General features: G+C 32.8%; 1 protein-coding gene across 9 annotated transcripts in view; it reads left to right on the forward strand.

Annotated features, from left to right (window-relative positions):
* The window catches only part of IP3K1 (inositol-trisphosphate 3-kinase-like protein), a 206,440-nt gene that overhangs the window by 168,101 nt on the left and 11,290 nt on the right, over positions 1–27,049 (forward strand). Inside the window, exon 1 of one of the 9 annotated variants that reach the window (XM_014425675.3) lies at positions 11,300–11,407. The exons of 7 other annotated variants lie outside the window; for them this stretch is intronic. In XM_014425675.3, the coding sequence (XP_014281161.1) occupies positions 11,336–11,407 (72 nt within the window). In that variant the 5' untranslated portion in view covers positions 11,300–11,335. Of the gene's footprint in view, positions 1–11,299; positions 11,408–24,766; positions 24,893–27,049 lie in introns of those variants that run through there. One more of the 9 variants, XM_014425674.2, reaches the window with a different exon arrangement.

The raw sequence follows: 27,049 nt of genomic DNA on the forward strand, positions 1-27,049 counted from the left end.
TTAAGGATATCAGGATGGGGGTTAAAAGTTTTGAAGAGGTATTCGCCGAACATTTGAGTTTTGTCTTCATCTGATCGTGTCCAAGTCTTATTTTCAGTGGAATGGTTCAGAAGTGGATGGTTGAAAGATTTGTATTTTAGTAGCTTTTTAGTAGTTCTCCATAATGATTTGTCAGTGGTATTTAGAGTAAATTTTATAAATAAAAATATAATCAAATCGAAGAACTAATATTAAACTGCTTGCTGAGACCGGTCAGTCAATATCTCTTGATAAGAAAGCAAGGAGGTTAAGATGGGCGGGACATGTGGCTCGAAGCAATCCATCAGGACGCTTCTATACAACAATTAATGCCAGGATAGTAGATAAAAGACCACGTGGGAGAGCTGCATACAGAAAACTGGAAAGCAGTAGCCCAAGATAAGCAGTCCTGGAGAAGGTTGGAGATTTTAAATCATGTAAAAGGATCCTATACAAACATGTTTGCATTTTTTAAATAAAATTTTGAATTTTTTTCACCCTTTCGTCGACCCAAGACACTCCCGTTGGAGTCCTTACAGCCTTTGACATACGGGGGTTATCTACAGGTGACCAACCAATTCTAACAATGGTGGGCAGTCATGTTTTTCATTTTGAGGGTCCGCCACTGAATGACTTACTTTACTTTACTTTTGCAGACATTTTCCCTCTAAACGGGTTGCCTGGTTAAGTCAGACCGTCCCTCCACTTCTCTCTGTACCACCAGTCTTTCTCCTCAAATCCCCTACCGCCCATATCCTCCTCCACGCAGTCCTTCCTTCGGGTTCAGGGTCTTCCTCTCCTCCGTCTTCCTGGTTGTTCCCATTGCAGAAGTCTCTAAGGCCTCCTACGTTCTGCCATCCGCTGACAGCGTCCATACTATTGCAGCCTGCTCCTAATATCCTCATTCCTGACTCTATCCAGGCGGTTAATCCTTAGGCATCTCCTCGAGAAACCCATCTCTGCCGCTTGTAGTTTGGGTGAGTGAGGGCTCAATAATATTTCTAAAAATTTGGCTTTTGTTGTACGTTGAGATGGCCGTATTCCAGAGGACTCTATGAAAAAAATTAAAAATTAAAAAAAAAATTAAAAATGTCTTATGAATGTGTGCTATGAAAGTCCTGTTGCTAATTTTGTATTCGTAGATTTTGAATTACTGTTTTTTTCATATTGCTTTAGTCGGTTTTCCAGCAAACATTATAGAAATGCAAAAATCCTCCAAAGAGAAATTATCATAAATAAGTGCTGTATCATATGGTGCAGCGTATCGATTCTCGATAATAAATTATTCATAACTTTCTTTACTATTCATTATTTTTAATAAATTAATTTTTAAATAATGTGTGTTTTAAAGCCAAGGTAAATGGAATGTAGGAGAGAGTATTGTTACAGTGAGGCGCAAACAGCTCGGAATATTCAAAGGAGTTCCGGATCAAGTGAAAAATATTTTGCCTCTATTATATTCTCGGTCGTTTCTCAGGGTTTTTTTTAAATAGTTTTTATTCAATATTCTTATACTTGTACTTTAGAAAATTATTACAAAAAAAATTATTGCTGTGTGCGCTTAAACTTAAGCTTACCAAACTGAGTTTAAACTTAAACTTACTACTCTGAGTTTAGACTTAAACTTACCACTTTCGATTTAAACTTAAGCTTACTACTCTGAGTTTAAACTTAAACTTACCAGTCCCATATCACAGCTCTCGAAGAATAGTGTCTTAATTTAAGGATTAAAATAAATCACCTTTACCCTTCGTCGTAAACCTACCGACTGCCCTACAGTATCTTTTAATAATGTTCTTACCCCTGTCGAACAGATCCGCTACTTTGGACTACATCTGGCCAAACGACTAACTTGGAATCCTCAAACAAGACTGAAAAGATAGGAAGCTGCACGTCGATTCCGACTATTACAGTACCTACTAAACAAAAGGTCTAAACTTCCAATCCATTATAAATACTGGTCTACATGACTATATTAAGGCCTATCCGGAGTTCAGCTTTGGGAATCCACTAAACCTTCGAATTCCTCTTCTGTCCCTTCCTTACAATGCAAAATCCTTCATAAACTCCTGAATACTCCTTACTTTGTCATTATTAATAATGTTTCCCACTACTTTGCAGAGCTTCATTAGAATTGTTTCAGTTGAGAGTATTCGAAACAGTGACCAGTTTGTGGGGCGAAACGTCGGCAAATGGATAGTTGTTAACTTTTTTTTTTTTCTTTTTTTTTTTTTACCGCACCCCCAACCACCTTCTTTATAATTTGATGTTAGATTTTGTTGCGTTAAACTGTATTTATGCCAAAAAAAAAAACTTATCTACAGGAAATACAAAAAATATCATTTTGGATTTAGATTTCACAAGCACGGGAGTCTTCCTCGATGTTGAACAAGCTTTTGATCGAGTTTGGCATCCAGGTCTGCTCTATAAACTTCGTCAATTCCTACCCCCAACATATTTCCTCATAATCCGCTCCTACCTCACTGATAGAACCTTTAAAGTAAATCATAATCTAGCCTACTCATCTCTCTTTTCTCAGTCCGCCGGTGTTCCTCAAGGTAGTATCTTAGGTCCCATTCTTTATACGGTTTATACAGCTGACATCCCAACCCACCCTAACACAGTGCTAACAACATACGCTGATGACACATGTATACTTTCTGTAAACAACGACCCAACTAATGCATCACAAACACTACAGGCACACAAAACATCTATTGAAGAATGGTGTAAAAACTGGAGAATCAAAATAAATCCTGACAAATCCCGCCAGATCACCTTTACTCTCCGTCGTAAACCTCTGTCCTCCTGTCCTACAGTATCCTTTCTAGATACACCACTAACGCCTGTTGAACAGATTCGATACTTAAGACTCCATCTTGACAAGAGACTTACTTGGAATCCACACACAAGACTGAAACGACAAGAAACTGCTCGTAGATTCCGATTGCTACAACACTTACTTGACAAACGCTCTAAACTTCCCATTCACTACAAAAAATTAGTGTACACTACAATAATCAGACCAATTTGGATATATGGAATTGAGCTCTGGGGCTCCACCAAACCATCAAATTCTTCCCGCATCCAATCGTTACAATCCAAAATCCTACGTAAAATCCTTGATGCTCCTTATTACGTCACAAATAAACTCATTCATAAAGACCTTAACATCCCATTCGTTGCAGATTTGACGCAAACCAGATATGCTTCTTTTTATTCCAAACTCCTTAACCATCCTAACCCATTAATTCTTAATCTTTCATCCTTAACAATCCCTGATAATCCTCCGAGGCGTCTGAAAAGAAGATGGCCACGAGACCTTCTAGTTTAAATTCATGTTTGAAGTACCACCAATGGGTTGTTCCTTCCCTCATTTTCAAGTGTATATGAAACATACTACATATTTACCTATTGTATTATTTTGTACAGTTGTAAATTATAATAAATAAATAATTAAAAAAAAAAAAAAAAGATTTCACAATATTATCCTAAGAATTTTACATAATCGTACGGTATTTGTGCACATTTTTATAAAAAATTATATTATTTCACACATACCTACTTATTACTTTAAAGTACAAATTTTCATGACTTCTTCTAACTTTCCCCTGGATAATGGAATAGTTGACTAAAATATTACAGTATTTCCTATTTGCGTTAGCGTGATCCAGTCTCATTAAAACTAACTTAGCATTGCCAGCAAAGAGCGTCACGTTACTATAAGCTGTACTATAAGAGTTGTTGCTTAGGATCGCGGGCTGCTGTAATCTTGTGCGAGATCCAGGATGTGTCGAACCACGGTGTCGCGATTGTGAAAGTTTTCAACTAATGCAGAGAGAGTTGCCCTATCACCTCTCTGTCCTTCTGCCGTTCAGAATATATTGTAAATTGATCTCTCCTTACTGGATTCATTTTCCAAATCGGAACCGTTAATATTTATTCAATGTATATCAAATGAGCAAAATTTCATAACTAAATAATGAAAAATTATTAGTTTTTAATATAATTTAAAAAAAAAAATTTTTCATTGAAAAATCACATTTTTAGTTTTGACTGCCGTCAAAATAGCCCTGAAGAAGCCCTGCAACGTGGGGCGAAACGTTGGCTCATTAAATTAGTATATTTCTACTATTTGAGTTTTTCTTGACCGCACCCGGACCATATTCCTTTCAATTATTTTTTAAGTTTTGAAACACATAAAGTTTGATTCCCCCTACATATACTTGGCTGACTCATCAGTTTTGACTAGTAATTATACATAGTTTTCATTAAAGTAATAAAAAATTGGGTTTGAAATAACTAATTTTTTTCTCCTCTTGGGCTCCTGGATGATTGTTTTATTGATTTATTATACCTTACGAGGAAAGTCATTATAGAGAAAAATGAAAGGCGTAATTTTTTTTTATTATTTTTTTCTCTTTTTAATAATACTCATTACAGTAATAAGGTTTATTTTACATCAACTCGATAAAGGTTAACGTTATCAGTAGGACGCGATAGATGCGATAAAATGGCGCCAGAATAATGACCATCTCGTGTGACCCGAACCTTGCGGCCCGATCATAGTGCGATCGAGAAGGCTGTGTATCTCTCGGGCTACAGATAATAATAGAAAGGATAGTATATATACTGGAAGGAGATAGTAAACCGTGTGAAGTAGATTGTAGGAAGATAGTCCGGGTGGCGGTCAATAAAGGTGACAAAATAGTAGAAAAAAAAATTAATTGTTAACCAACGTTTCGCCCCACTTTGCAAAGTTTCATCAGTGCTCAATGAAAACAAGATACAAACATTGTAAAATGTGACAGAGTATTAAAATAAATGTACAGAGAAAATAAGAAATTATTTTAAAAAAAAAATTGTTTTTTAAATATATATATACAAAAAAATAGTAATAAGCTTAATTTAAGGAAGTGTACTTATAGCTGGATTGAAAACTAGTTTTTAATAAATATACCCAGGTGTGATAGGATTCTAAATACAGAACTTGAGTAATAATGCTATGGATTATTATTATTATTATTATTATTATTATTATCCGGGTTTTCTCGTTTTATTTTTTCAAATATTTAAAACTTTCCCACTATGCGTGCTGTGTCCAAGAGAACTGACTGTTGACCCTCTCTTAGTGCATCAATAGGCACCCCAAACCATTCATGCCTGCCACTGTGGATTTTGGTACGAGATCATTGGTGGATATTATGATTGGAGCAGTGGTAACTCCCTCCAAGTGATACAGTTTCTTCAATTCAATCGCCAATTCCTGATATTTCCTTAGTTTTTCTCCCACAGTGGAGCTTATATTATTATCGTTTGGGACTCCGACATCAATAAGTTCCAGTTTCTTTTTTCTTAGATCAATAAGGAGGATATCTGGTTTATTATGGCGTACTGTATGGTCCGTAATTATTAATTCATCCCAATAGAGCTTGAGAGGACCTTTTTGGAGGAGTCTATTTGGGTGGTACTTGTAGTATGGGCTCTTTTTATCAATTAACATGTACTTTATCCTCAAGGCCTGATGCAAAATTTTGGCCACATTGTTGTGCATCTGTAAATATTCATATATATTATTATTATTATTATTATTATGGCACTACACTGCCAACAAGAACCCGGGCCTCCTCCACCAATCTACACGGTCTCTTGCTTTCTCCTTCCATCTCCCAACCTTCAAGAGCTTCAAATCCTCCTCCACATCGTCCAGCCATCTGATCCGGGGACGTCCTTTTTTCCGTTTTCCCTCTGGTTTGCCATAAACGATTTTTTTGGGTATCCTTTCATCAGGCATCCTCTCAACGTGCCCTAACCATCTTATTCTTGCTCCTTTAATTAACGTAACAATGCTATGTATACCTGTTGTTAATTAGGATGCCAGGATAGTTGCTGAAGGCAATTATCCAAATATATTTCATAATTAAAATTATTTGAGTCCTGCAAAACTATAATTTTTATTTAATTTCTTTCCAAAGGCTTTTGTGTTTACAAGTTTACCAATTATATATCTTTATATTTATAAAATATTGTTACCACTGAAACATATGTAATATAATAAGGGGTGGTATTGGGTAATATAATAGTATATAAACTACATAAAGGAACTAAGTATTAATTTACATTTAATTGCAATAAAATAATTAAATTAAACTATAAAATTATTACTAGGGGATGATGGTTGGGGTGCGGTCAAATGAAACACAAATAAGTTGGTGTAACCTATTTAATTGTGCCAACGTTTCGGCTAGAGTTTCTAGCCTTCATCAGGGCTAAGAACAGAACAGTATACCATTGACGTTGAACAGTATCCGTTTGGTTTCCAAGCTTACAGGTCCGTTTTATTTCTTTTTTCCCTATCTTTATTTTACCACCTCTTCTTTTCTCAGTTTTCCTTATCCACATTATTAGTTGTGTTCACCATATATTATTATTATTGTTTTTAAAATTTTTCTTCTATTCATCTCTTTTGTTAAACTTTACTTACATTTTGCCTTTTTATCAATTATTATGTTTACATATGTTTATATTTTCTTTCTCTCAATTTTCGTTTGCTTTCCATATTTCCATTTTTAAATGACTAATAACTAATATATTTATACTTCTTTGCATTATATAACTTCATTTTCATTTTATTTCCCTAATTATGTTATTTTACCTACTTTTTTAATTATCAACGTATACATTTTATTTTCCAATTCTCTCATCACATCATTTTATTAATTCCATTCGGTAAAATTATTCACTTTATGTCATTCTGTTTATATTTCCTTTTTTTTTAGTATATTTGTGACAAAGTAAGGAGCATTAAGGATTTTGGACTGTAAGGATTGGATTCGAGAAGAATTAGATGGTTTAGTGGAGCCACATACCTCAATTCCGTATGTCCAGATAGGCCTTATAATAGTCATGTAGATCAGTCTTTTGTAATGGGCTGGAAGTTTGGAGCGTTTGTCTAGTATATGTTGTAATAGTCGAAATCGACAAGCAGTTTCCTGTCTTTTCAGTCTTAACATTTTTAAGTTAATAGTTTTCTTTTACTATTTTGCTACTCGGAAAAACTTTCTACAATCTACTTCATACGGCCAGTTATCTTCTTCCAAAACTTTTCTATATGAGTTTGTTAACTTTTATCTAACTCAACTAATTCTCCCATTGCACTTTCTCGTTCTTAGGGGATTTGGTTAATAATGAAATAAAGATAACCGACATGAGGCGACCTTGTGAAAACGAATGGGCGGCTAACCACAAGAGTGACTGGTGGTCGCGGAGCCTTTGAGGGGGTACGTCATAATTATCAAAACCGACCACGGGTGACCTCAACGCCTGCCGGATGTCGCTGATCCATGCTGGCAATGGCATTCAATGAAGAACAGATAGACGTCTCTGGATTAGCTAACGGATGATACAAGAGCAAGAGGAGAAAAAAGGTCGATTATTTCACCCCAATTTTTATTACTTAAAGAAAACTACGTATAATTATTTGAAAAAATAATTAAACTACTGTATGGTACATTACACTAGCTTTCATTTGAGTGCTAACAGACATCTGTTCGTTGAGTAGTTCCTGAGATATAGATTCCCAAAATAAATTCACTAACTACTGATTTTTCTGAGTATTTTTTATGAAATGTTTCTTTTTAAAATCAATAACTCAGGAATTATTGAACGTAGCAATAGAGAGACTAGAGCAGAGAAAGAAACTCTTATCTACGGTACTATATATTTTTTTTTTTTATTTCCCCTACCTATATTTGACAGACTCATCAATTTTGGCTAGTAATTCTACATAGTTTTCATTAAAGTAATAAAAATCTTGGTGGAATAACAGACTTATTTTTCCCCGGGATGTTATACTATTACTAGCTGGCTATAGAATTTTCCGAAAAATTTAGGATTGTAAGGATTAGATACGAGAGGAATTCGAAGGTTTAGTGGAGCCACAAAACTGAACTCCGTATGTCCTTTTGTCTTATAATTGTCATGTAGATCAGTCTTTTGTAATGAATTGGAAGTTTAGACCGTAAGTGTTAGTTATCTAGTAAGTGCTGTTATATACAGATTACAGAATCGATGTGCAGTTTCCTGTATTTTCAATTTTGTATAAGGATTCCAAGTTAATCGTTTGTCCAGATGTAGTCCAAGGTGGTGGATCTGTTCTACAAGGGTAAGAGCAACATTATTAAAGTATACTGTTGGGCAGTCGGCAGGTTATCGACGAAGAGTAAAGGTGATTTGATGGGATTTGTTGGGGTTTATCCTCCAATTTCGGCACTATTCTTCGATGCTTGTGGTGTAGGATTGGAGAGTTTTGGATACAATCAAAGGTTTAACTGCGAGCACACATGTGTTATCTCATTTGCATACCTAAGCAACTTTGGCTTCAAAATGACCTACAGTTTTGTTTATAGTCTTTGGATAATAAAATGCTGGGACTTAGGATAGCATATTGTACAACAAGAGTCCGGTGGAAAAGAAGTCGGTTGTTTCTTTCCAAATTTTTATTACTTCAATGAAAACTATGTATAATTACTAGTCAAAATTTATGAGTCTGCCAAGTACAGGTAGGGGGAATAAAAAATGGTATCTGTTTTAGCAGATTAAAAAAAGTTAATTTTTCTTTCGGAGCTCTATATCTTTACAATTATCAACACTAAAAAACCTAATAGAACATCATATAAAGTAGAGTAAATTGGATGAAGATAGTCCAAGTGGCGGTCAATAAAGGTATCAAAACGAAACAGCGCGTTTAACAAAAGTAAAACATTACAGCGCTGCAAAGTGAGGCGAAACCTTGGTTAACAATAAATAGTTTTCATTACTATTTTGATACCTGTGTTGACCGCCACGTGGACCATCTTCCTACAATCTACTTCATACGGTCAACTGTTTTCTTCCAATAAAGTAGTGTAAATTTACTGAGTCAGTAAATTTATTTTGAGTAATCTATATCTCAGGACATTGAGAGTCTGTTACTAGGTCTGCTAAATGGAGAATGGCGTCATGCAAAAAACCAGCTGAGCTCGTCACCGTTTTGTTTGTTGTGTTAGGTTAGGTTACTTGCTCGTAGTTTGTGCTTTGATTGTGTTAGGATTGTTTTGGATGTTCTTATAACTAATAAAGTAATGGATGATAATGGATGAATAATAATAGTGTAGTGATAGTTGCCAATTAGCTCATCTTGATTCTCTTCCTCACTTGTTAGAAGATTAACAAAGCATTTAGTGGACAAACTTTCACACAAATTTTACTTTTCACTCACCTTTGGCATGTTTTAGTAAATTACTTTCATCTAAACTTAGAATTGAACAATAACATGAAGTTTTGGAAGGAAAGGTTATAAAACAAGTTGCTCAGAAAATCTGCTAGGAGCGCTTATGCATTTAATATGACTTTAAATAGCGCTGCACACAATCCTAGGCTTATAACATTTAACATGGTAAAACATTTTACATTTAACACAATATCATGAATACCCCTATTATTTTACCACAGTGGTTAAAATAAAATAGTGAACATTCAAACAAAGGTTTAGTGAAGTTTCTCGGGGTTACGTGGTCCACAGAGCGCACTTTTATGTTAATAAATACTTTAAGTAATCCTCTATTTCATAAGAATTATTTATAAACAGTGAATAATTCTTTATTTAAATTTATCACATAAATCATTACTTTTTATATACGAATTATATACATTTTCTTATATACTTAAGATAAGAATGTTTTCTTCACATTATTAACATTAATAAACTTTTTTGTATTTTTTCATAATATTCAACACGTAATTGTTTAATTCAGAATGTATCTGTTCTGTTTTTTCAGCAGTGAATACTTTTTGATTTTATTTAGTAAGAGATGTAAAATATCGAAACTATTTGTTATATATATATGTTTATATAAATGTGTAAGAACATATAGAATAGTTTTTTTTCTGTCAAGACTTCCATTGAAGTCCTAAACTGCCTAACCATAGTTGGGGGTCATTTTTCATTTTGTGGGACCGCCACTCAATGAAAAAATTCAACGCCCCAGGCCGGATTTGAACCGGCACCGCCAGCAGATCTCAGATCGGTAAGTATCCGCCTAAATATCTGAGCTAGTACGGCCCCTATTATAAATAAAATTTAAAAAAATTATTTTATAGTTTTTTTAAAATACAGCGTGGGTTAAAGTGGTCTTAAGGATTTTTTTTAATTGTCCTCTATAATTTTGAGCGATATCTAATTAATTTCCAATTCTTTTTTTTTGTAAATATTAGGAACTTTGAATTAATGTTGGTTTACATTATGCAGAGATTTTAAGCAAAATAAATTTATGAAAAATATTGGAGAAATTTTGTTACTATTTGCAATTAATTTTAATATGAATTTTGATAATTGGAATTAAAAAAGAAATTGAGACCTAAATGCAATTTGAATTAAATTAAAAACAAGGCTGACCTGAGTGAGTGGAAGGTTATAAATAGTTTGTTTATATGGTAGTGATAGTGTGGATAAATTGAAAATTTAAAGTTTTAAATATTTATGAAGATAGTATAGCCTACAAAACAATTTTTAAATTTTGATGTGAGGTAAGAATATATTGATGGTATGTTATATTATTAGTGATAATGTTGTTGTTTTAAATGTTACAAATGAATATATAATATTAGCTGTTGAATATTTAGATTGTCCTTGAGGAAGGCCGAAATGGCCGAAACGTTGGACTATTGATGTAATAAAAGTGTTGAGACTATACAAGGATGCAATTTTGATTTATTTAATAAATAATTGTAATTAGAATTTATAATAGCATATTATATTATTTTCAAAACTACCAAAGAAATAAAATTCCTATTACTGACCTCTTAATCAAAACAAAACAAATACACAACACGTGTTTGAATAAGCAGGCGGCTGCTGACATGCATTCATCAATTCCGAACTGTGCACCTACCGCCCCCCCTCTTTAAATAATCGAACTACATACAAATCGATTTAAAAATTAAACCTTTAGCTATATGAATTAGATTATTCGCATCTAGATGCAATGTCTTCTAGGTTATATTCTCCGTCAAAACAGAACGCATAAAGTACATAATGCTTTTGTTCGATGAATGCAAGATGGGCTCCTCGCGATTTGCATATAATACGACGAGATACAAACGGACTACTTAGTAAGGGATCTATATTTAGCCGCGAAGGCGATCTGTGTGGCCGCGAGGAGCATTCAACTGACGTCAATACGTACGAATACATGGATATTAATATGGGAAAGGTTTTTGTTCATCCGCGCCTTGCGCGTCGCTTGGATCCGAAACGAGCTTCCATGTTGACAACTGGATGAGGAAGCTTGGTGGGAGGGGACCTCCTCGCAATTGTTGGATTACCATCCTGTCCTGCTGCTGGAACCAAGTGAGCCAATCATGTAATAATATTATATAATGAAAATAATCTATAACTCCTTCTATCAATAATAAAAACGCGGTATTTTATGTTGTTTTTTTTTGGAAACTATCTGGTATAGCTTAGTTGATTTTTTTCAAATTATGCATTAAAATTTAATTTTTTTTTTGCCATACCAAAAATCATGCCTCAATTATCGTTTTGGCATTACGTCATTTCGACATAAACATGCGCTAAGCTTATCTACTCAATGCAAGTGTCATTTTAATTAATTTCGATGTTTCATTTTCTTTTCTTTTTTTTTTTAAGATAATTTCTGGAAATTGAAGAGGGGGACTTAGTATCTCCGGAACGTCCAACAAGAAAATAAATAAATGTATTATGATCATTGTATTTTTATTTTTCATTCTATAAGTTTTTGACCTTAAGGTAATTAATATTTTTAAATAAAGTAAATATCATATCGTGAGACAAATGTATACAAATATTTCAATGTACAGATTGATATAACTCTCGAGAAGTAAGGATACAAATCGTGCCCCTATAATACAGTATTTTGGAAAATTTCTTATTGAACTTATTTCATAATGATGATCCCCCTAATTTTTTATTTGTTTATTTATGTAAAACCGTGCATTCATTTGTTTGTTTGTTTTTTTACCACGCAAAAAATCAAGCTGCCAATATTTTTTTGGCATGACGTTATTTTGAATTAAACATACATGTTATTTTAATTTATTTGGTTGTATTTAAATTTCTTTGTTATTTAAGCAGCTATATATTATGTGTTATATTTTTTAATCGTTCTTTTGCTGTACCTAATTACAAACATACTGCGCAAAAGTTGTATATCCAAGTGCCAAAGCTAGAAACACTTCCTAAAGCTGACTAGAAGAAATTCAAAATTAATTCTAAAAATAATCTTTCAATTGCAGCTCCATATGTTGAAAACTACTTAAAACACTTGAAAACTTAAGAGAACCTCATTTAGAGTAGAGTCAATTTGGCAAAATATGAGCCCTAATAGAGCTATTTACTTTCAATAGTTCCCGAGTTATAGTTTTTTGAAAAGGAACGTTACAAAGAAAAAAATTCACTGTTGTAAAATCTATAAAATTATAACTAAAAACGTTGGCTCATTAAATTAGTATATTTCTACTATTTGAGTTTTTCTTGACCGCACCCGGACCATATTCCTTTCATCTTCACACACGGTCAATCAATAATCTTCCAGTATGTCACGAAACACACGGGGACCTCATTTTAGTTTTGACTGCCGTCAAAATAGCCCTGAAGAAGCCCTGCAACGTGGGGCGAAACGTTGGCTCATTAAATTAGTATATTTCTACTATTTGAGTTTTTCTTGACCGCACCCGGACCATATTCCTTTCATAAAGCTATTTTGATGTGTCATAAAGTAGTCTATGATATTAATCTTAATAGGAGTAGTAGTTTTATTGATATTGTACAATATAAATTCACAAATGTTGATTTGTATGAATGTTTCATCATACACAATTTTTCTTTGTACTGACATAAAGTTTGATTTATGAAAAAATATATCTCAGAAACCATAAGACGCACAGATGTCTACCATCACTTCATGTTCATTTTTGGTCCTTCAGACAAACTTGTTTAATTTATTGAAGGAATCTAGTCCTGGTGGCTTTCTATGAAGGTATCAAAATAGTAAAAGAAAACTATTTATTGTTTAACAACGTTTTACCCCCACTTTGTAGATCTTCGTCAGGACTTGTTTACCCATCTATATATTATAAAAAATCTGTCCCCCCCCCCCCAGGACTCAGTTGGTAACAAAACTTCATTCTTATCAGTCCTGACGAAGATCTGCAAAGTTTGGCGAAAGGTTGGTTAACAATAAATAGTTTTCTTTTAAAATTTTGATACCTTTTTTGACCGATATATTTTTAGGTTTGAAGAAATGTATAGTAATGAATAGAACAAAAGTATTTTAATATTGCGTCATTTTCTTTAGTAAATATTTTGAGTTGCCAAGAGATGACACCCTTTATGACTCCTGAAGGGAAAGTGGCATAATAGGCCTCTTTGGAATGGACAGTCGTAAAGTTTCTTCTAGTTCAACAACTTAGTCTCCCAACTAAGATGTTGAAAACTGCAATTTTCAAGACGTATGATAGGTATTAAATAAAATTTTAAAAAAATACCGCATATAAAAAAGTAGCACCTACCCGGACCTAGGTGAAGGGTGAGGCTAGAAAAAATTAATCTTTGATATTGAGGAATTTTCTGACTATATATGCAATCCAGGGAAACACAGCTTTCGGCATTAGTTCCAGAATATTCAACGACAGATCCAGGTCCTTAATGATCTCCAGTGTTGCCTCCGGGATCATACCATTACTTGAGATAATCAACAGTAGCACTTGTTCAAGCTTATAGAGTTGTTTCATTCCTCTCCTAGATCCTGATATTTCCAAATTTTTTTCGGCTATCATCTTGTGAAGGATGTCATGGCGATGGTTCGCCTATTTCTATAATACTCTCGTAGAGATAAGCAAAATATCGGGCTTATTGTGAGGAATTGTGTGATCGGTAATGATGTTTGATAAGGGCACTAAATATGTATATTTAGTAGAGATATATATTTTATCTGTTTAATAATTTAAAGGAGATAAAATAAAAAAAAAGTGGTCCGTTCGTAGCTCCGACGGCCTAGGTCTATAGTTCTGAGATCTTCGGGCGGTGCCGGTTCGAATCCGGCCTGGGGTCGACTTTTTCCCTTACTTTTATAGGTTGGTCACCTGTAGATAGCCAGACAAACATAACCTTCACTGTAGATTGCCTTAAAAAAACAAAAAAATACGGTAATGATGGCCTGGTCCCAATAGAGCTTGACATCCCGCCCATCAATAATCGCTTCTGGGCTGTACTTGTAATGAGGCCTGATGTCGTTCAGAAGTTTAATAATTTCTGGTCTAATTCTCGATGGATGACTTTAGCCACATTGTTGTGCCTCAGTATATATTATTTCCCAGCTTGATGGTATGTGCTGGATTGATTCTGAAGCCTCTATAAAAAGCCGGCAAGATTCAATTATGTCTTCTCTACATAAACGGAATCTGTAGGTCCAGGTAGCTATTACCTGGTCTTGTATGGCGAAAATCCCTGTGTCTCTAGGAATATTATAATTATTTATCTCTTTATATTTGGGATCGAAGGGATCGTTACTCTGGCTTGCGCATTCCGGCGACCACCTAATGAGAAATGCGCCATTTATATTTACAGACTAGCTCCTAACTGCGGATGTGGAGAACTTCTGTGGGGTCGCAGGATGTGGGTGGTCGGCCAGGTCGTGGGTGGTTCTGATTCGATGTAGGTAGCGGCTCTTACTATCTTAGGGGATAGAGAAAGGGGATTGGTCAGGGTCGTCACTAACCCCGGGAAGTTTAAGATGTAGGAGCCCTCTATTAAAATAATTAATTTATATATAATGTTTTCAATTTTTTGAAATTGGTATTTATTTTTTAAATAAATCAAAAATGATATATGTATGGCATGGTTAAGTCTCAACACTCTTTATTAGGGGTGTTCATGATGTGCGTGTTAAATAGAAAAACTTGTGTTAAATGGAGAAATATTTCCTTCTTTCAACATGTTAAAACGATATAACATAGGAGTATTTATGATATTGTAAAATGTTTTACCATGTTAAATGCTATAAGTATAGCATTGTGAGCAGCCCTATTTAAAGTCATGTTAAATGGTAAATGCATAAGAGTTCCAAGCGGATTTTTTGAGAAACTTGTTTAGTAACCTTTCATGTTATTTTTTACTTATGAGTTTTGATCACAGTAATTTATTACATGCCTAAAATAAGCGAAAAGTAGAAATGTAAAATTTTGGCTTCTGATTGTTTTTTTAAAAAAATCCAAAACACAAGACAAAAGAAGAAAAACAAATCTCAAACTACGAGTAAGTAATCTAACACGACAACAAATAAAACGGTGACGAGTTCAGCTGGTCTGTTGCGTGACGTCATTCTCCAGTTAACAGACCTAGTAACAAACTCTCAACCATGTTATATCGTTTTGACATGGTTAAAGAAGGAAATATTTCTCCATTTAATGTAACTTTTTCCAGTTAACATGTATTGTAATGATCATGAATACCCCTATTATAATAACAGTCCAACGTTTCGGCCAATTCGGCCATCTTCAAGGAAAATATAGCAATTATCAGCTCGTTATACATTCATTTATAACAATGTTCACAACAAAATTATTATTAATAATTTAATAGACCTTAAATATAAATTGACACCTCACATCCAAATTTAAAAATGTTTTTAGGCTATTCTGCCCAGGTCATAAATTACAAGTCAAATTATCGTACACTATCAACTGTCATATAAACAAACTATTTTTAACCTTTCATAAATGTTGATCATACCCCTGTCGAACAGATCCGCTACCTTGAACTACATCTGGACAAATGACTAACCTGGAATCCTCACACAAGACTGAACAGACAGTAAACTGCACGTCGATTTCGACTATTACAGCACTTACTAGACAAACGTTGTAAACTTCCAATCCAATACAAAAGACTGATCAACATGACTGTAATAAGGCCTATCTGGACATACGGAGCTGAGCTTTGGGGAACCACTAAACCTCCGAATTCCTCTCGTATTCAATCCTTACAATCAAAAATCCTTCGTAAAATCCTCAATGCCCCTTACTTTGTCACTAATTAAATATATATAAAGTCCTTAATGTTTCCTATGTAACCGACCTTCCCCGAACTAGATATCAATCCTTCCAGTATAAACTCCCTAACCATCCAAACCCACTAGTTTCTAACCTTTCATCCACAAGGATATAATATATGAAGATCAATATTTGTTTGTCCGTACTGTATGGACTACCATAAGTGTTAATTTTTGAATCCAAAGGTTGGGGAAATTCCTTAATCAATTAAAATACGAAGAGTACCAAATATTCATGTATTGGAAGTTCCAAACCGACACTCAACGGATCTGCCACAAACCCAGACCAGCTTGTACCAGCAAATCCAAATAACCCATCCATACGCTTACGCGAGTTTGCCCTTTTTTTGGCATACGTGTAGATGGACGTCTTATATGTTTTTTTGAGACGCAGAAAATGAAAATGCTATTGATTTTAAAATCGCAAATCGATATATTCAACTTTTCTAATCTCTAGCGAGAATGTGGTCCCCTTTTTTGTTTCTTAATTTCTCCTTTATTTTCTTATTTTCTCCTTGCATCCTCTGACATTCCTGACAATTCTCCGAGGCGCCTGAAAAGAAAATGGCCACGAGACCTGCTAATGTAAAATGTCATTAGAGTGCTACCAATGGGTAGTTGCTCTACACGCCTGTAACGCTCCATTTTAACTAAGATCATATTTACTAAATGTATTATGTAATATATAGTTGTAAATTTCAATAAATAAATTAAAAAAAAAAAAAAAAGATTATAAAACGTTGGTGAGCCCATGACGACACTGTCTCACAATAATGTGTTAAATTGTCAAATTGTACTCAAACTAAATTAGCACATTGTTGCTAACCAAACGCAGACGGGTCTGGCAGAGGTTGTGTCAATTGGTTAATTAACTGTCGAAATATATTAAATTCAAAATACCTTTAATGCGCCCACGGCGTCAATTAAAAGCACTTTCAAAAGAAAAGTTACTGATAATTTACAAAGAATAAGAATTGGTCAAGATTTATTCTTTATTGTTAGCCCTTCAATTACTAATGCTTTTAATTTTTTTTAATTTTATTATTAAATTGATTTTAATTGTATTTTTACTGCATAGGTCATTTATTTTTATGAATGAGAAGTTGGGTATGGTTGGGGGTGCGACAAGTGAATAATTACAACGAATAAAACAATGAATAATTACAAACTTATTTATTCTTGCCAACGTTTCGGCCAGAATTTCAAACCTTCATCAGGGCTAAGAGCAAAAAAACAATACAACAACCATAATGAACAAAAGGAATTACATGATTAAAATGGTACATATATTTACTTACTAAATCCGTTCCCAAGCTTCTTTAATTTTATTTTAAAAATTGTTTTGTTTTTATTTTTTGATTTTTTGACTTAGTATTCTTTGAATTAGTACATGGAAGTAAATTAATTATTTTTTTGTAAATTATTTTTAGTTCTCATAAATTTTTCTTGTATTTTTTCATCTTTCTTTACAACTGACTCTTATAAGTGTTTTTTAAACGATTTTTTAACTTATATTTCAGTAATTAGTACATGGAAGTAATTTATTATTTCTCATTTTCGTCAATTTTTCATCTTTCTTTACAATAATTCAAAAAAATAATAAATTTACTTCCATGTACTAATTCAAAGAATACTAAGTCAAAAAATCTAAAAAATAAAAGCAAAACAATTTCTAAAATAAAATTAAAGAAGCTTAAGAACAGATTTAGTAAGTAAATATATGTACAAAATTATACTGTAATTAATTATGGTTGTCATATTGATTTTTTGATCTGAGCCCTGATGCAGGTTTGAAATTCTGGCCGAAACGTTGGCAGGAATAAATAAGTTTGTACTTATTCGTGTTCTTTACTGACCGCACCCCCAACCATTCTCTCAATATATATATATATGTATATATATATACGTATATATTCTGATCAGATTATATCTCTTTTCTCTATTAATCAACCTTCCAATAGATCAAATAATAACATTTATATGAGTCAGTTGTTAAGAAAGATGAAAAAATATAAGAAAAATTTGTAAAAACTAAAAATAATTTACAAAAAAATAATAAATCTACTTCCATTTATTAATTGGTGAAATATCAGCTAAAAAAAATCTAATTTTTTGTTTTTGTTTTAAACAGTTGTCAAAATAAAGAAGCTTGGCAACAGATTCAGTTACTAAATATATGTACAAAATTAACCATCCTCTTAGCCCTGATGAGGGCTTGAGATTCTGGCCGAAACGTTGGCACGAATAAATAAGTTTTTTCACTGACTGCACTCCCAATCATCTTCTTCACTATTGTTGCCTATTAACTCATAATCGTCAATTATTTTTAAATTATGCAGAAGATGGTCGAGGGTGCGGTCAGAAAGGAACAAGAACTAGTTTTCAGCTATGCATTTGCCGACGTTTTGCCCCACTTTGTAGAGCTTCATCAGGAACAAAAAGATACCAAAACATATTTTGACATTGTCATTGTAGGATAATAAGATAATAAAAGGTAAATTAAGGTAGGGTTAAAATTATGTAAATATAAGTGAAAAGAAAATTATATACAAATGAACAAAAAGAAGAAATAAAAATAGAAAATGATAAGAATATACAAAATTGTTTAGTCAATTGTACTTATGATTTATGATTTTAATTATATCCCAATTATATGATTTAATTTAATTATATGATTTTAACTTTATCCCAGTTTTTCTATGGTTTATGATTCTTTGACTATTCATCTTTAATAAAAGGTTAATTTTGGCGATTTTTTTCTGTAATTTTTAATTCTTCATGTACTAATTTTTCTCTCTAATTTTTAATTCTCCATGTACTAATCTTTTCTCTACTTTAAATTCTCAATGTACAAATTTCTTCTCTAATTTTTAATTCTCCATGTACTAATGTTTTCTTTCGTTTTCTGTGAATATTGGATTTTATCTAATGTTTAGTTGCAAAGAACACTACGATGTACTATTTATAGCCATATCGAGCCTATTGAATACGCATATAATACATTTTTGATTTCAAGTTATATTTTATACCTCATATGTGTTTGCGCAGTATGAGATAATTTTGAATCTTGTCTAATATCCGTTTTGGGCATCGTCATAGCACATGACGAACGTTGGGCTATCCGATTTGGAAATCGATTTCAGTTGAATCGTACTGTGTTATCGGGAAACTTATGGCGATCATCGTGTGCGTCATCCGGAAGCAGTCGGAAGATCGATTCGTGGTGTCCCTTCTCTTACCCTAGATAGGTAGTTATATATTTCATTATTTATGTTTTATTGTGTCCCATATGTATATATAATTAGCATATATTGTATGACCTTGTTTGCTTCAAGTTAACTATAATTGGTATATTTTTGTTGAAAAAATTAACTATAATATTCTATTTTGGAGAGAAAAATAAAAGCAGGGTTTCCATTATATTATATTAGCAATCTTAATTTAAGTGCTAATAGACATCTAAAGTCACATAGTTTCTGAGATAAAGATTTCCCATAATTAATTCATTAACTACTGATTTTTCCCACTCTAGCATATCTTACATTACTCTTTTTCGGTGTTCTGTGTCAAATATTTAGTTTACTACAAAAGTTTTATTTTATATATATTTATCTAATTTATAGAAAACCTTATGAACTACAATAATCCCAAAATTTGTATTATAAAATTATATAATAATAAAAAAAATTATCACAATTTTATATATATGTGTGTATATATTTAATATTTTTGTAAAAATAAATTTTAAAAATACAATAAATTTATGTATAATGGAAATTTTTCAAGTAAACATTGAAAAAAGAAATTAAGCAAGGTGACATGTTAGAAACATTGAAAAAAGAAATTAAGCAAGGTGACATGTTAGAAACATTGAAAAAAGAAATTCTTGTAGTCAATTATTAGAGTTATAAATATTCATTTTTTATGTACTTCGTTGAAAATAAAAACCAAAACAAAAACATGCATGATATTTGTTTTACTTAGTATAAATACAACCATTTTCATAAATTCTCACGATAAAAATTTATTAAAATCACTTGAAACAACTTTAAATGTATTTAATTAGGGAATTGACGTAAGTTTCATGAATGTTAATTATAGATTGTTTTTGTTTTTATAACCTGCTTCCAACAACAACAAACGAATCTCATTTTAGATGAGAATTGACATTTACTCTTGCTATTACTAAAGTTTCTATTTATATTATGTTAATAGGCCATGGTATGGTCTATTATTTGACAGAGATCTTTTGAGTTTAATGGAATGACAACTTAGACTTCAAATGAATCCTGACTGACGTGATCGACTTGTATACGAGTTACCAAAGAGTATAAATCTTGTTTAGTATGTTTTTCGATTCGCTATAAACCAAAAACATAGCCGTTTTTCCATTTCAGGCGCATTTTAAATAATGCTCAACCTAACTAACTTAAAGTTTCCTCTTTCCGTTTTAAGCAAATATTTCAAAAGTGATATAGGACTGTCGCTCTCCGGGGGTCTTGGCGGGGCGGTTTCAGCGGGGAAGGATTGCCTTTTTTTGTGTGGTGATCTCCTCTTTTGAGATTGTGACATGTCGTACATCGACTAACCTACTCGCTGTAATTGTCTGTTTAAAAAAAAAGGCTACCATGGAGGGCGGTAGTGGAGGGTTTCATGCCGTATTTCAATTTCAGGCGCTTTTTAAATATTGCTCGATTAAACTATCTTAAAGTCTCCTCTTCCCGTATTAAGCTAATATTTCTAAAGTGATATAGGACCGTCGCTCCCCGGGGGTCTTAGCGGTGCGGGTCCGGTCGGGCTTCTCATTACTACAGCGATTGCCTATAGTAATCAAATTTCATCTCTTGAACCTGTAACTATTCAAATCTTCTGCCCTCTGGCCACAAAATATATACATAAAAAGAAGAATAGGAAGGGGATGTTAAACTGGAAGGAGAAGACTTTGTCCAACCGAATTTTGTGTGGGCAAGAGGTGGGAGAGAAAGGGAATTCATCTAATAGGGTTTCTTAAAATTAGATGGCGGAGACTTTGAGAAAGTCCAATAATATCCTAGGTTCAGGGGTAGAATAGTGGAAATAACCGCTGAGATTCCGTCTGGAAATGGGAGTGGGACGTTAAGGCGGATCCACATGTTGGCCGCTCGCCACGAATCGGAGGCTTGTACAATTTCTCAGTAAACAAAGAGCGGACCATCCACATGTCAGTGTTATTCAGAGTCAAGCATGGCGGACGTACAAGAGGTTTCAGCCATTGCACTGGGATTATATTATTTTTATTACAAAAAAAAGAAAATGAAAGGAGATTAAATGAAATAAAATATAAATAAATGAGATTAAAGATAAAACTTATTATAAAACGTAACAACAAACACCTTTAACCTCCTAACTGCTCTCAGTTGCAACTAAACAAAGAACAATGGTGGAAATGCTACACGAGCGCTCTCACAAACCCCTTTGATCTGTGTCCAAATCGTACAAACCAAGCCAAGCCACCCACCCACATGCTCGCGCATGTCTGAGTTCGCCACGGCCTGGCCAACATGTAGAGGCCCCTTTAATAAGCCACATGTTCATAGGAACATGTAGATAGGTTACACCAATAGCCGTTGAAGACTATTTATAATAATGGCTGTTAAATACAATTAATAACAATAGCGTTTGTTAGCTCGTTCACGCCATTTTTCAATTTCAGACACTTTTTAAATATTGCTTCATGTAACTATCTTAAGTTTCCTAATTACCTTTATTTTGAGTGCTGGCAGACGTCTGTGCGTCTTATGGTTCCTGAGATATATTTTTTCATAAATCAAAAAAAACTGTGTATGATGAAACATTGATACAAATCAACATTTGTGAATTTATTTTGTTGAATATCGTGAAAACTACTACTCCTACGAAGATAAACGTCATTAACTACTTTATAGTACATTAAACTAGCTTTGATTTGAGTGCTAATAGACGTCTTTAGGTCGAATGGTTCTAGAGTTATAGGTTTCTCAAAATAAATTCTCATTTTTCAATTAATTTTTTATGAAATGTTGATTTTTAAAAAGCTCTATCTCGGGAACTATTGAACGTAAATAGCTCTAATGGGGCTCATATTTTAGCAAATTTGCCCTACGTTAAATGATGTTTTCTTATATTTTCTAGTTTTGTTGGTAGTTTTAAAGATATAGAGCTCCAAATGAAAAATTAATATTTAAATGCTTTGAAGTAGCCATGATTTTTTTATTCCCCCTACCTATACTTAGCAGAGTCGTCAATTTAGACAAGTAATTATACATAGTTTTCAATTATGTAATGAAAAATTGGGGTGAGGTAACTGCCTTTTTTCTCCTCTTGGGCTCTTGTACTGTATGATTTCTCTCCTGATGGCCGTGGTTGTGCAAAGAGAGCCTTGTCCCTATCAGTGCTCCAGATAGCGAAGCGGGGAGGTTCTTGATATTGTCGGTGTTGATAGCGTCTTCCTCTGCATCCAATAACTATCAACGTAGTTAGTTTTACAGCATTTGTCGTAATTAAATCATTTGTTCCTCATTGGCAAAGCAAAATGGCATAAAGAAATTAAAAATAACTAAATCTTTCTAGAGCCAACAACACAAATTAGCAAAGTATGATTAACAAAATATTTTTCTCATTTTTTTATAACTTATTATAATAGGTCCACATTTTTTTTTTTTTTTAAGAATGTATCTATTATTACATTTTTAATGTGTTTATTTACAAAAATTGAATCTATTTAAATTCAATGGAAAAATACTTTTGTTGAACCATGTGTACAATTTTAACTAAATATGAAAACTTCAAAAAAGTAAAATAAAATAAGTTATATAAAAACTATGCTTTTAACTAGTCAATAATTTAAAACAATTTTTTAAAGGAACAAAAGAATAATATAAAACTTTGGTATGATATTGATCGATCCCTCACATGTTAACCAAATGAGCTCTTTCCGATGTAGCCCGTCTTACATAGCTGCAATGAGCTCTCCAATTAGAGCCTTTTAATAAACTGAGTAATTATTCTGGAGAGCAGATCCGCTGCCCAAAATATTTTATTCCTCTATACTTGTGACAGGTTCTCGTGGAGTGAATGGTATCTTCCTTTTTATTGGAGTTACATACCGGGCAGTTTTCGACACTATCAAGCATACATCGTTTTGCACTTAAATTGAGAAATCCGGCTCTACACTGGAAAATCGACCGCATCGATACTAAATCAAAATCATCATTTAAATATGGTCTTACCATTTCTACTGGTAATTTGGAGAAGAGGCAATTTGCTTTTAAAAATTTATATACTAAATTGACTTTACCTTTCTCATCAGTTCAGAGCTTCAGATAAATTTGGGTCAGTACTATTCTGCTTACTGTTGGTAAGAATGTATGATGACAGTATGGCCTATTCTTAAGTGGGTTAGAGCAACTTCCTCCTTGTAGCAGCTGCGGTAGGATGTCAACCATGGTTTTACTAATATTTTTTTTCTTTTAATTTATTCGGAGAGCTTCCATTCTACATGGCCTGCCATCTTTCCGATATTTCTATTTTAAGAGGCCTACTGAGTTCTGATGGAATATGAATGGCGGTACCTTGGCCAAGGAGCTCAGATAGGTTTTATCCTCATTTAAATAGTCTAGCAGGGCTTAAATTCCGAAATTTCAAAAAAATATGCTCTCAAGTACCTTTAATTTTGTTAATTCGAAAAAAATTAGCAGTTCTCAATAACAATTAATTAACAGTTAACAATAATAAACAAAAAATAAATGCAATATATTAAAGAATTTTATGAATGACTAAATGGGAAAAAAGAAAAATTGACACATACTTTTCGTTGGGAAATGTGTATTTTATTTTGTTTTAGTGTTGTATTCTTGCCAGGAAATAAGTTTATATTCGTTATTTCCGTCTCAAAAACCCTAAATATGTATTTTTATATCAAAAATAAAAATATTTTGTTCAAAATTTTCCCCTTATATCATCTTAGATTTTTATTTCGAAAATCACAAAAACAAACAGCGATAACTTGTGTAAAAGTCCATCAATCTAATCAAATTTATATATGACTTGATAAAAAATAAATATATATTATTTATAATCTTAACACTTTCTTGTGCCTGGTTATAATTGTTTAAATAATTAAAATGTTTTCCATTTTAGTCTCAAAACATTTTTATTCAATTTATAAGTCCAACGTTTCGGCCATCCTCTGGGTCGATCTTAATACAATTTTAGAACTAAATCATTTAAAAAATCAACAACTTCATGCAGGCTATTCTGCCCAGGTCAATCCAACAAATTACCCTAATTAGTCAATTCATCACTACAATCTCACAACAAAAGTTGGTGATATATTTGTATTGGCCGAAACGTTGGACTTTTAAAGAAATAATTAGTGTTTTAAGACTTAAATCGGATAAAATTTATTTTATTTAAACAATAGTAATTTAATTGTAATTAAGATGGCGTCATTATTATTTTTCTGTCGTTCACAGATCGGGATTTACAGATTTTATTTTTCGATAAAATAAAAAGAGTCGATTTTAAAGGAACGTACGACGTAGCGATAGATATCAGACACTCTCGTTCCCTCACGGCCCCCTCTCCTTGTGCAAGTTGTGGTGGGGGGCTCTCCGTGTGCAAGGATCAGTAGTGCAGCGATGGACGCCCGCAAGCCAAGAGCTCTAGAGGCCATCGACTCTGCCGTCATGACTTTGGCCGTACAGCAGCTGAGGAGCCTAGTCAAGGTGAGGGGTGTGCCGTATATGGGAGGATACCAATATATATTACTATTACTACAATATATATTTAGGACTTACTGGTGCCATATGGTGGATAATATCTCATCTGTTCGTGTCTCTGCTATGTGTTTGTTTACTATCAATTATATCTTTGTTATCATAAAAACACCATCATATACCGAGTGCCAATATCGTGTTTCATACATACATGAATTACCTAATATTTAGATTTATTATTTAAAGAACATGTGTCGGTAGTGCCAATAATAAAGGATACATTTTTCTAACTTAGCCGAAGTAGTGAGGAAGAAGGTTGTAAGTACATTGCAGTAGCGTGGAAAAGTAATTATATTAAAAAAGCGCGGAGGTCGATGAGGGACGTCATTGGAGTTCTTTTGGTACGTACCTTCATCAAGGACCCGTTCACAATAGGTTTTATACATGCATCGGCAAGCGTCGACAAGCTTCGGCAGTGTTCGCTCTCTTTTTGAACAAAAAATTCCCTCCAAAACAAAAGGGCAACTCGAAATTCAGTCCTGCATATTTTATGGATTTACTTTGGTTTCTAAAATATTCGCTGACGTTAATCATTTACGACTCCGACGGGTTCAATGATTCGATGTATCGATGTAACATCACCGCTTACGACACGGCGAACCTTCAAAAATAGGTAAATAGATACGGCATAAACCTTTCTGGCGTATCTAATCCGAAAAGTAATTTAAAAATTGTAACATTCTGAGCGGTTTTCTTTCAAAGACATGAAGTAAAAAAATGATATTTTAAGATATTTGAAATTTGAAAAATCAACTGACAAATGACTCAAAACTATAAAATTTTGACTTAATTTGTAAGCCGAGGGTATCAACTTTCGTAAAGTTGTTATTTAAAATTTAAATCTTTAAAATGATGAATAAGTTTTGGCTATAGAATTTTAAGAGTTTCTATTTTATTAATCAGAGATATATTGTGCGTTAATTTACGCTTTGATCTCACGTATCTTTTTATTACTACATACATTATTGTAAGAATAAAAGGAATTTTGAACTATAATATCGATCGATTTATTTTATTTTTTTAAAGCGTTACTAGTTTTAGCATACCTGATTTAGTGTAATATAGTATAATATACATTATAATTAAGATTATATATCACACTCAATACTGGCATGATTGATTCAATTTTTTGTGGATCTTTAATCATACTGTTGTTTAGTACATTTCGTATTCAAAAATAACTTATTCTAACATTTACTATTTAAAATATCGATTAATTTTTTTCTATCGATGTACATAGACCTAAATATGTTTTTTCTAAATGCTTCTAAAACGGAACATCTGCCTACTGAATGAAACATGTTTTTATCCTCCTTACTCTCGTACAAAGCACATGTATATATTATGTTCTTCAAACACGTTTGTCTGTTTAAATTAAAAATTCATCTCTAGTCTTAAACACTGAATCGAATCAATAGGTTTCAAATATTTATATAGTCAATTCACACTTTTATATTTATATATATATATTTTAATATGAAAAAGTGAAATTTTTCTAGAGATGCGTTTAAAGTTTGCCTTTGGATTTATTTATCGCTCTGCCCCAATTCACTGATAAAATATCTCGTCGGAAAGTTTTTAGTCAATACTAAATTATTTTTGTGTTTAAAAATTTTTTAATATTCGTTTTTTTAAAATCATTTAATCGTGAATTAGAAAAATTGTTAGTTAATAGAAGTTAAATTTTAGCATGATGATCCCAGTATCATTCAAAAAAGGTACACAAAAGATCTAGATAAAAAATATATAATAAAAAAAAAATACTAATTTTTTGATGGTCCGCGTAGGCTTATAGGAACGTACACAAAAAACCTAAAAATAATTGTTTTTTTTATTTATAGTTATTTACTAATGAATCTACATAAAAATACATCTAGTTAATTTGATGGTAGATTACAATGCTATGATTCAGACATGTAGAGAAACTACCCATTGGTAGCACTCTAATAACATTTTTACATTAGAAAGTCTCGAGGCCATCTTCTTTTCAGGCGCTTCAGAAGATTGTTAGGCTTGGAAAAAGAAGCAAGGCTAGAAACTAATGGGTTTGGGTGATATATCTTTTTCTAATTTGTATATGTATATGTGTGTATATATATATATATA

Source organism: Halyomorpha halys, unplaced genomic scaffold (assembly GCF_000696795.3).
Source record: "Halyomorpha halys isolate HHAL.00 unplaced genomic scaffold, Hhal_1.1 Scaffold527.1, whole genome shotgun sequence".
NCBI lineage: Eukaryota > Metazoa > Arthropoda > Insecta > Hemiptera > Pentatomidae > Halyomorpha > Halyomorpha halys.